Source organism: Hibiscus syriacus, unplaced genomic scaffold (genome assembly GCF_006381635.1).
Source record: "Hibiscus syriacus cultivar Baekdansim isolate YM2019G1 unplaced genomic scaffold, ASM638163v2 tig00110547_pilon, whole genome shotgun sequence".
In the NCBI taxonomy this organism is placed as follows: domain Eukaryota; kingdom Viridiplantae; phylum Streptophyta; class Magnoliopsida; order Malvales; family Malvaceae; genus Hibiscus; species Hibiscus syriacus.
The window spans coordinates 146,718-157,979 of NW_024062774.1; the positions used below are offsets into that span (position 1 = coordinate 146,718).

The 11,262-nt window shown below is 35.5% G+C and overlaps 2 protein-coding genes across 2 annotated transcripts; one reads left to right on the forward strand and one right to left on the reverse strand.

Moving 5' to 3' along the window:
• The first annotated feature begins 495 nt into the window (after nt 1–495).
• Nucleotides 496–4,483, forward strand: LOC120130399. Its single transcript, XM_039147641.1, has 4 exons — nt 496–1,317; nt 1,398–1,588; nt 3,714–3,788; nt 3,870–4,483. The coding sequence occupies exons 1-4, from the start codon at nt 645–647 to the stop codon at nt 4,266–4,268; spliced, it is 1,338 nt and encodes a 445-aa protein (XP_039003572.1). The 5' UTR covers nt 496–644; the 3' UTR covers nt 4,269–4,483.
• Nucleotides 4,484–5,975: 1,492 nt separating this feature from the next.
• LOC120130397 lies at nt 5,976–10,580 on the reverse strand. Its single transcript, XM_039147639.1, has 10 exons — nt 10,249–10,580; nt 9,326–9,403; nt 8,744–9,214; nt 8,305–8,440; nt 7,981–8,143; nt 7,654–7,782; nt 6,861–7,055; nt 6,563–6,685; nt 6,324–6,431; nt 5,976–6,229 (listed from the first exon to the last, which is right to left on the reverse strand). Exons 1-10 carry the CDS (start codon nt 10,445–10,447, stop codon nt 6,221–6,223), a joined length of 1,611 nt encoding a protein of 536 aa, XP_039003570.1. The 5' UTR covers nt 10,448–10,580; the 3' UTR covers nt 5,976–6,220.
• Nucleotides 10,581–11,262: the final 682 nt, after the last annotated feature.

Genomic DNA, 11,262 nt, shown 5'->3' on the forward strand with positions numbered 1-11,262 from the left:
AACATATGTTTGATAAATATTTATCTTCTTTACCGCCCCACTAAAAGTTAAAGGGTAGATTATATTTTTTTAAGTACCTAAATTATAAATTTGTGTTTGTTTTTATATTTAAATTTTTAATTTTTCAAAAATTATATTAAAAGTGATCAAATAATCTCTATAATAAAAAATATTATTATATTTTAAAATTTTATAGGTATAAATATATAATGTCAAATGATCATCGATAGTTACTTAGGAAATTATAATTATTTTTAAAACTTTTTTATTGCTTTCTCATTTTTATTTAAATTTTATAAAATTTCACCTTTTTCTCATGTTTATTTTTTCTTATATCCCTTAAAAAACACATTTTTTATATAAAAAATCAATTATCTTATATTATATATATTTTTCTTATATCCCTTAAAAAGGACCCTTTTTATTAAAAAATCATTTATCTTATATTATATATATTATCATTAATTTGTAACTACAACTTGAAGCAGTGTTTTATCCCCAAAAAAGCCCACTCCAAGACCATTCACTTTCCCAAAAAATCTTCTCTTCCCGCCGCCCACTACCACCACCGCTGCCGCCACCACTTCCCAGTGGTGCTCTTCCAAACTCGACCAGCCATTACCACAACCGTAAACAACCCTTAAATGGCGACGGCCGCACCGACAACTATTTCCTCTGACACGACGATCACCAGTCCTTCCGACGGTCCCGTCCTTAACCTCATCAACAAACGCATCCGTGCCTTACGTAAGAAATACAACCGCATCCTCCAAATGGAAGAATCCGTCTCCCAGGGAAAAACCTTAAACAAAGAGCAAGAAGAAGTCATCCGTTCAAAACCCGCCGTCTCAGCCCTCATCGACGAACTCGAGAAGCTTCGACATCCTCTCTCCTCCGCTGTCTCCGAAGAAATCTCACTCGCGTTACAGCGTCAAACCATTTCGCCTCAAGAAACTACCTCACAAACCCAAGAGCAGCCGCCCGATGAGCCCGATCATGCCATTGAGGATCTCCTCAATCTGCTCTATTTTGGTTCGTTGTTCGATGTTAAGACTCGGAATGATTTCACTTCGACGATGTTGACTCGGACTCACGAGAGGGGTTGTTGCCTGACCTACGATTACGTCACCGACGACGCCATCGACCTGCTTAGTGAGAAAGATTTGGATTCGATTTCGTCTCTGAGTGAACTATTGATTTCGCGTCCTGCTGATTCCAGTTTGTCTCACAAAAACGCTTTGCACCGTTGCGTCCAACATGCTAAGCTTTGGCTGACGAACTCTGACCAGCCCATCGACCCCAATGCCGAAATTTCCTGTAATAAGTCACTCTAATTGTGTGGTTTATTTTTGTTAAATTTCTGGGTTTTTCTAACTTGGTATTTCTATGCGTTGCAGATGCTGGGTTGAGAGAGAGACTTAAGAAGATTATGGCTTTGGAGTATTTTACAACCACCCCCGAGATGAAGGCACCGGTTGAAGTGGCTGCAGCTGCCGGGACTTATACCACTTTTCAGGTTCCACTGCAGAGTGTCCCCACCTCTGTGCCTGTTGAGGTGGAAGATTCAATTGAGCAGTATCAGCAAAAGGTATTATTCTTTATATAAATGACTAAAGAACCACAGAATCTGACCCTGCCTCTGGAACTACGAGTCCAGGCACTCTACCAACGGACCACTTGGCTGTTGACATTGCTAATTGTTATTTATGTATGCACAAAAAGCTGAAATACTCTATATATTTTACCAGACATGATCAGTATGTTATTTTGTTAGCTATCTATCATTATGAATTGACGACTATCATTGGTATTTTTCTATTGTCTGAAACTATATCATTTGCACTTGGCAAGTAAAGAGAAACATTAATCCTTGGTTGCGAGATCTTGTGGATGTCAACATTGTCAAACTCTATTAAGTCTTAAACTCATGTCATGTGTACACACACACTATTGGACATGATGCCTAAGCTCGAGCAACTTAATAACTATGCTGACAATCTCTGGAAATAATTTCTTATTAGTAGGAAAAAGTGCCTAAATATGTATTGAGTTCTAATATTATACTTCTTAGTTCCAATGTAGAGTTTGAGCCAATCCAAAAGTACAGATAAAAGCTTAAAATCAACAAATAAGATGATAAGAATTAAGAAGAATTAAGAAGAATTATCTACTCATGAGGATTTTAAGATTGTTTTTTGGGACTTGGGTGCATGCAAACACCCTTGAGAATCAATTTTGTCTTTCTAGTTTTCCTTTGACTTTTTCATGTGTGTGTATATGTCCTATTTGGGGGCCGATGAAGGTTGCCCTGAATTCCTTCATTTTGTTATTTTGCATCCTATATGTTTTGCATTCTGAACATTTAGGGCTTTTGGACCTTCTGGGCTACTTTTTTGGTTATATTTAGGGATTTGTAGAATGATGAATATTATCAAGAAAAAGTAATTTTAAAAGTGGGGATGCACTGGAGCACGCATTTACCAAAATTGCCCTACTCATCTTTACATATCTATCCTTTTAAAAATATCCCTTCAAAACAGATCAGTGCAAGCATTAGGGTTTTGCATTACTAAGTTAAGTTATTGGTAGCTGCGACTTCGATCAAGTCATCTAAAAGTTGGGTTCTAAAAAATTTGTTCAATCTGAATGATGTGATCATTTGTCACATTAAGAATCCTTGTTCATTCATAACATTTAGTTGTCTTTACTCATTCATAACATTTCATTCCTTGCTGTTGATTATTGGAATTGCCAATATATTTGTTGAATTCATTCATATATTACTCTCTTCTAATACATAAAACTTCTGTTGGTTCGCTTGCTTGGTGTTCACCCTTAGAACAGTTTCAAGCAGCATGTTGTACCTTTTGTGGGTCTCGGTGACATTTGATTCTACACGTTTGATACAAAGATTTGCGGAAGGGCAATGTTTTAGATTTGTTTAGAAAAGAATACTCATACATGAGTTGTAAATGCAGAAGTCGACTCTGAAACAGCACATGGCTATTTATTTTGTTAGGTTGTTTTTGCAGAAAGAATGGCATTTATTCATTTTGATTATTTGATATCACAAGGTGAAACTTAAAAATCTCGATTATGAGGTTGGTTTGTTTAGGATAGGTTCATGGATTGGATTAAAGATAGACTAATGGAACACAGCTGAAACTAGATCCGCCTAAAGAAGTCAAGTTGTTAGAGGAAATTCAAAAAGAAACAGAGGGTTGCCTTGAGTTTTTACCTTCGGTTTGTCAAGGAAAGCTGTGAGATACTACAAATTTGATGTAATTGAGTATTCTGCTATTCTGGATTAATCAGTATGGGGTTTTAAATGATTCTTATGATTCAGACCTATAAATAGCATATTGGTCTCTAGAATAAATCTCTTATGGTAGCCGGATTCCTCTGCCTTTGCATGACATGGCGGTTGTTACAGTTTTTTTTACATGTTGAAGTAGGAATGACTCTATAGGTGGGATTTGCGTGTCCTGGATTTGATGTTTCGTAGTTTTCATTTCCCTCAGCCGGACATAGGACTTGATGTTAATTGTTTGGGATGGCTTCTTTTTTAAGGCCTTCCATTTCTGATTGATACAGGTTAATTGTTTAGCATTAACATACATGTTTAAATTTCAGTTAGAGCTGCCCTTCACTTATTAGTTTAATGATTCCAAATGGGGATAAAATGTTTCAAATTATTTTTGTATTTGATGTAGGAAGCAGATACATCTAATTATCAAGAAACTGAGACTGGCGACAGTCAATTTAGTTCTGCAGAGGAACTTCAAAAGGTGCTTTCAGTTAGCTGTAACATATATGTTCCTTTAGGATTCCATTTATTTGATTTAATATAGGAGGCATGTGCTCTTCAGGATGAACCGGAGTTGGAAAATCATCCCGAGGACTCTGCTCTTCAACAAGAAGGTGGCCAATTTCTGTCGGATATGGACCCCAATCAGAGAGATGTAGAACCCAGGGAGCAGCAGTATGTTCCTCGAAGATCCTATCACAACCAAAGAGGGAGTCGTGGTACTGGTGGTGGTCGTAGGGGTTACTCCAATGGTCGTGGAGGTCGAGGCGGTGGAAGGGGTGGTGGAGCCTACCAAAATGGTCGAAGCCAATATTATGATCAGCCTGAAAACAACTACCATTCTAGGAACTATTTTAACAACCGGGGAAGAGGTGGCAGAGGCGGTGGCCACCCTTACAACAATCAGAGCTCAGCAGTTCAGGGTGGTCATGCCTCGGACGATGTTGGTGTTGCCTCATGAGTGCTTTAGGCCGTGTTTATGAGGTCAGTTTCTCGAAGTGGGTGGTGAAAACGTACCTTTTGGTTTGTCTTTTGGGTTTGCATGGAAAGCATGTTTTGAAAGTGGGCTCATGTTTATATGGTGCCATCCAGGACAACCCTATTTTCTCAATTTGTAGTTTAGTGAATCAATGACCTTCACATTGGAAATCATTGAAAGCCATAGACTTCTACCAATATTCTTCTTGCTTTTTAACATGCACTTTGTTACCAAACAGCTGTTGTCGGTATTACCTCTTTCTACCTTCATGGTTTTGTTCATAAGAAAACGTCAAACAAAACAGTTATCAAAAGAAATCTGTGAGGGATGTTCTGACCGCGCCAAAACTAAAACCTCCTCCTCTCACAGATTCAAATCTTCCAACTCGCATTCAAGATCCCCGTAATCCCTTGACAAAATAATAGAACAGGACAAGAAAAGAAACTATCAGAACCAGAAAAACTAAAAAACAGTAAAAAGAGACTCGGCGACCTGGTGCGGACCCCGCAAATTTGATGGAACCGGCGATTGAAGAATATGCCAATATGTATGATGATGTTGAGTTCCTCAAAACTGATATCGACACTTTACCCGTAACACTTTCTCTTCCTTTCTCTCTCTCTCTTCCTTTTATTTTGTTTTATGTGTACACATATGATCATGGACGGACGGAGCGAGGCGGGTTGATATGTTATCTATTTTGAAATTTTAAAATTATCATATATTTTAGATTTTTTTGTATTGTTCTATTGATAATCTATTTTTCCTCCTAAAATTTTGTAAATTTATTCATGACATAAAATCATGCGTTTTAAATACAAGATGTGGCTCGGAAATTCAAAGTAGACGCAGTGCCAACATTCGTTCTTGTTAGGAAAGGCAAGGAGACATGCAGGTCGGTGGGAGCGAAAAAGACTGAACTCCACAAGCTCATCGAGAAACACAGGCTTCTTAATTAAGTAGCCATTATTTTTCAATTGGGGGAATTATGAGAGTATAAATAAATAAATAAAGGCTGATGAATAGGCATTGCTGTGAGGTTATGTTTGGTAATTAGACACCCATTCATGGGTGATTTCACTTGCTTTGTATCAAAGAGGGTTGATCAACAATTCGAACTTTTTATTATCATATAGCAATTACATCTTGCCAAAGTTTATTATTGATGCACGGGATAAATATTAAAACTATAAATTAATCTTGATTTAATATATAATGTGATATATAAATTTTAATTTTAATGTACATATACAACTTTTATTTTATTTTAATTATACACGTCTTAATTTTTTTTATTTTAGATAGAGAATTATTTGTGTATATGATCTTTAAATGTAGTATGATGCTACATGCGTAACAATTTTAATAATCGGTGAAAATTAAAAAAAAAAATTAAAACTCCATGTATACAGTCGAACCAAATCAAAATTTGTATATATATATTGGTGTTTATTATTAAATACGAATTTAGGTTCAATATGTATTTTTTTTAATAATTCGAGATGATTATAGGATTAATATTTATTCAGAGTCTTTCTTAATCATTAACGACATACACAAACCCTACAGACGTATCTACTCGAACCCGAGAAAATACAGAATTTCAAAGTTTGATGCTTACTTAACAAGATAAGAGAATTGTAAAGCAATAGTTGAATAGAAGTAGCTCTAATATTTTCAATATTCATTTCAAAAAAAAAAGGATTCTATCAGTGTATAAGACCCCATGAATAGATCCTAAGCATTAAAAATGACAGCAGTATAGAAGTATACCGATCTCGAAGGTCTATTTTCTTTTCCAAAAATAAATTCATGATTATATTTGTAAATATCATGACAAAAAATGCCATCGGAGCGGACGAGTTTCAACCAAAGCTCTTAATGTCCGAATAGGAAGATGAGCGGATGAAGAAGTCCAATTGCCGTCTTCAAGCTCAGAAATTCTAGTACCGATAAAGAAAGAGCAGAAATTTATGCAGGATTAGCGTTTTATTAAATCCTGACTATATAAGAGCATTAGAGCATTTCAGAACTTACAGGACAAGGCTCTTGCATCAAACCCAGTTGGTGGTAGTTCATATAGTCGATTCCACTCAAGCGTAAACAACATAAGATCTGTTCAGGCAACTCTTCAGTTCGGTTTCCCTGTTTTCAAAGGCAAACATTGGGTAAACGTCATTATAAAATGAAAAAAAAGTTTTTTTTAAAAAAAAAAACTTGTTCAGGGAAAGTGGGGAGGGAGATCTTGAAGTTGCAAGCGAGATATTGGAACTTGCCTGAATCGTTAGGCCAACGTCTAAGATGCAAAGCTTTAGCCTATCTAGGAATGCATCAAAGCCTTTCCTAGAGATGTAACTGAATCTGTGCATATCTATATCGATCTCGAGATAGTTTTCTCCCTGCGGAAATTCAATCGAGTAACTAGTGAGCCTAAGAAAGAACCATAACGAGACAATGTCTCCATACGATTCTAAGGCTACCCAAACATGCTCCAGAAGGAGCACATCATTCAAATATTAGTTATCTAAAAATCTACACTATCTATGTCAACCCTTAACATACAAGCATGCATACCAAGTAGAACTCATGCTGAGGACGTGAAAGAAAAGGCTTTTCATTGTATGCCTGCATAAGTTTCCTCTCTGCAGCACCCATGTGAAGATCTTCGACATTTGCAACACGGCCTAGTATTTTCAACCTTTCTCGAAATGGCACAATTGTATCTACAGGGAATCCTTTAACCTTTTCAACTTCGTCATCAATCAACCTCTGTTTTCAAAAAAGAAATGCAGACTCAATACTGTAAACTTGAGTGTAGATCAAATTATGAAGCAGGGAAGGAATCTATGAAGAACTTGCCTAAATGTAAAAACATAAAGGAGTGTAGACAATAAAACAAAATGTTGAGTGGAGACCAAAAAACTGAACCAAATCAAATAACCGGAAACCAAACTGAACCAAATCCAATAAAAACTGAACTGAAATTGGATTATGAATAAGTGTTCTAGTAGCAAATGTACCTAATGTTTTCTCTTGCCTGCTAGAAAGGAAGATATAGACATTTAAATTTAGACTTGATGCCTGAGGTGCATAGCATAGCCTCAGCCGATGCCTAGAGTGCACACCATGTGCAGGTAGTGTTGGCCCTAGACACAAGACATGGCCACGAACTAGGTAGGTTATAGACACATCATATTTCAGTCATGCAAATGCCATTTTTGACGGCTTCTGAATCATAACATAGTTTCAGAAGCCTTCCCGTGAAGTTTCCTAGTTGAGTGACTTAATTTGTAATTTTCAATATTTTAGGTACAAGTTTCTCAATCCAAGAATATTTAAAATTCTTTTTTGCAAGTATAGGTAGTACCCTTAAGTTTTCTTGAAAGTGAAGTGGAAGCTCCTTCGAATAACTGTCAGAAAGCTTAAAATAAAGAACAAAACTCATCCCTTCACCATCGGTTTCACTCTGAAAAAGTGCAGCAGGATACAAGGGAATCTGCATTGCCACAAAATGTAAGCATTAAGAACTACAGAGATTTTGAAAAAATTGAAGATAACCAAGTCAAACACATACTCATGTCCGCCACTCACACCTACGTCTGAGTAACATAACCAAGAGGACCGTTACATCCATGATTCCATCCCAAGGACAATATAACAAAAATACATTCATTCAAAATGAGCAACTGTATACCTGAACATTTACGACAAGGATAGAAGGTAGTTTCTCGGAATGGATAATAATTGGGAGTTCAACAAATCTAGCTATGTGATCTATTTTTCGTGGGGATAGGAATACATCAACTCCGAAAGGATAATATGCAGCATGGTTAGGTGCAAAATCCTTCTTCTTATCCCTGAAATAAAAAAATAATGTGAGAAACTGTCATGGTAGTAACAGATTAAAAAATTCTAAATGTTTCATCATGTTTTTTCTTCAATGATTTTGTATAAAAAATAAATAAATTCCAAGTATGCCTTGAAGGAATGAACTAGGGACCAAGTTTTTTAGTCATACCTAAAATAATTTTCTCCTCGAACCTTGAAAGTACCAGGATCGATATGTGACCAACAATCAAACATTTTCTTTTCTATGGGGCAAAAAGGTACCTGAGAACCTGCTTTCGGTCTCTGAAGAAGCATCTTTGAAGAAACTGAATTGAAACAGAAATTCGATAAATTCAGAAAAATGCTAACAGAAAAACGTCGATCTGTGCTACATTACTGCTTTCTAAGATATTTGAAATTTTAACATGGATCAATAACTAAACAGCCATAAAAGAAACCACCGATTGTGTTCCTGTACATATTTGAGTTGTAGATGATTCAAAAGAAAATTATTCTAATATCACTGCAATGAAAACAACTTCACATGCATTCTGCAGTCTCGTAACAAGGCATTCATGATGAACACTAACTAAAGGTGAGAAAGTTCAACGGATAACATAGATACTCACATAATGTGGTGCTGGGATGCTCATCTTTCCACTTAAATGGAAGTTTTAAGGCGGGCTTTTTTCTCGCACTAGGCGGGCTAGAGATGAGTGATCTTCTCTTTTCAACTGGTGGAACAGTGGATGCAAGACAAGGTAAACAATTGCTTGGAAGAATGCCACAATTATCCAACAATCCTTCCCCCTTCCCAGGACCTTCATCCACAGAGGCAATATCGTCAACGAATACGGGTTCCTTTGCTTCATTTGAATGCCCATCGGATTTCATTAGGGGATCACCATCCTCCGATTTGAAGACCTGAGCATTGGTATTTATTGTGGCCTCACACACAGCATTGCATGCAGAATTTCCATCTGATCCGTCCCCCGGTTTATTCATATGAACTAAAGAAGAATGGTCTCTGCAATTAGAATCCATTAAAGATGAAATACTGGATACAGATGCACCTTCAAGACCATTTAAAGATAACACATCTGCACATGTAGATGCATAGGTATTAGGTAGTCAATGGTTTCTGATAATCTTCAAATAAAACAAAATTTAGTCTAAATGAGAGGTCCAAATAACATTTCAAAACATCATACCCTCCTGAACACTTTGAAAGTCCTCGTCACAGTCGGATTCAAATACTGCAACTGGATCAAACCACAGCTCCTCACTCCCTGCCAAGGTAGCATCACAAATCAACGGCTTAACAAACGCTAATTTCAAAATTTAATGCATAGAAACAAGAACTAGGAGAAAAGTTTTAAAGAGATCAAGTAGATTTATAGAAGATTATGCATCAAGCCTCTGACAGAATAACTTTGCCAAATCTCCCACACAAACTTTGACCATATGAAAAAAATTGTTCAAAACCATCTTACTGTTTATACGATCAAATTGAAATAAAAATCTTAGCAACATCAATTGTAGTCTTGAAACAACCAATGAGAGAACTGCAGCAACTAAGTCCAACTCAATCAAACTCCAACCAGCTCACACACATCCGCTACTTGTTTAAACCCCGATTTGCTAAAGCTTAATAGAGACTAGAGCAACAAATTGAGATCTTTAATGGATCAAACTACATCTATTGTCAAGAAAAATTAAGTGAATTCTGCAACTTTATTGATATATTCTACTTGGAATTCCCCCTCATTAATCTACCTTCCCTCTGATAATTAAGGAACACGAAGTACAAGAATCTATATTAAAATCAAAAATCAGTGTTGGAATATGCTCAGATTATATGTTTTGGAGATATACAATGCCAATTGATGATCTAAGGAGCAGGCATCTACCATCAACATTTCACAACAATCCTTGTCACTTAAGTCTACAAAATGGCTCTTAAAACACCCAAGACCTTCCATGCAACAACCAAAAGCGTCTCAACCTCCTAAACCCACCAAGCAAATCAACCAGAAAATGAAAATCCATGAACGCATTACAAACAAAAGGCTTAAAAAATCACAAAAACATAAAAACCCAGTTTCGATAATAGGAAGAGAACGAATAAAAAGACCTTGAAAAGTCGGGTTTGAGAAGGAAGAGTGATGATCAGGAAGAGCATCTGAGCTACAAAAGTCATCGAAAGACGGGTCGGGTAGCCCATTAGGCACCCTTTTCTCGAAGCTTTTCTTCCTTTTACGATTCTTCTTCTTCTTGCTGTTCTTCTTAGACGACCTTAACTTTCCTTCAGGTCTTGACAAACAAGAACCCATCTCTCTCCCTTTCTATATTTCTCTTCCTTGGATCAAATTCAACTCCCTATGATATCATCATCTTCAAAAAGACAACAAAATATAGAAAAGAGAAAAAAACGAAAATTAAACAAAGAGGAACAGCAACACCATTAACAACTGCAAACAAAAATTACCAGTGTTTTGTTTTTAATAGAAAAGTACCATTGCTTTTACTTTTTGGTGGGAGAGTTTCATTTAAGACTTCATGGGGTTTGGGTAACCTGTATGCAGTTGAACTTTTCTGAAGATTAATATATATAGTTAGTGTATCCAAACTAATAATCAATTAAAGTGCATAACATTTATCGTAATTAATTATACTTATCTTATTAAAAAAAGTATATTTTGGAAAAATGGGCAAAGTCAGATTTTTTTTCCTATTAGGAGTTAAAGTATTTTATTATTGTATTGATAAAGGATTAAATTACAATTTTAGTATTTTGTTATAAAAACCAAATTAATTTAATGATTAAATGGATGGTTGTTTTTAAAATTTTCATATTTGAGCACATTGTATGTTAAGTGTACTTGTGTATTTATTGTTAAATAGATTGAGAGTCTTTCAAATCAATACTAACTTGTAATATGTCTTAAATTAATAAAATAATTAATATTTTTTGTTTTATTAAAATAATTAACTAATTTTTAAAAATTAATTATGTCATTTATGATTTTAAATTTAATAAAAGTTAATTAGATAATGATGTATGTTTAAATAAGGAGTTAGAAAAAATTCTTGCCGTGTTTAAAACAAACCCATTTTGAATAATTATACTTTCAAAGATTAAAGTATC

Excerpts from the sequence above, each read along its gene's own strand:
- LOC120130397 (XM_039147639.1), bottom strand. The coding sequence starts at position 10,447 with ATGGGTTCTTGTTTGTCAAGACCTGAAGGAAAGTTAAGGTCGTCTAAG. Across the intron at positions 7,056-7,653 it reads ACTTTCAAGAAAACTTAAGG|AGGTTGATTGATGACGAAGT; the intron begins GTACTACCTATA and ends TTTTGAAAACAG. Across the intron at positions 6,432-6,562 it reads ACGTTGGCCTAACGATTCAG|GGAAACCGAACTGAAGAGTT; the intron begins GCAAGTTCCAAT and ends CTTTGAAAACAG.
- LOC120130399 (XM_039147641.1), top strand. The coding sequence starts at position 645 with ATGGCGACGGCCGCACCGACAACTATTTCCTCTGACACGACGATCACC. Across the intron at positions 1,589-3,713 it reads TTGAGCAGTATCAGCAAAAG|GAAGCAGATACATCTAATTA; the intron begins GTATTATTCTTT and ends TATTTGATGTAG. Across the intron at positions 3,789-3,869 it reads CTGCAGAGGAACTTCAAAAG|GATGAACCGGAGTTGGAAAA; the intron begins GTGCTTTCAGTT and ends TGTGCTCTTCAG.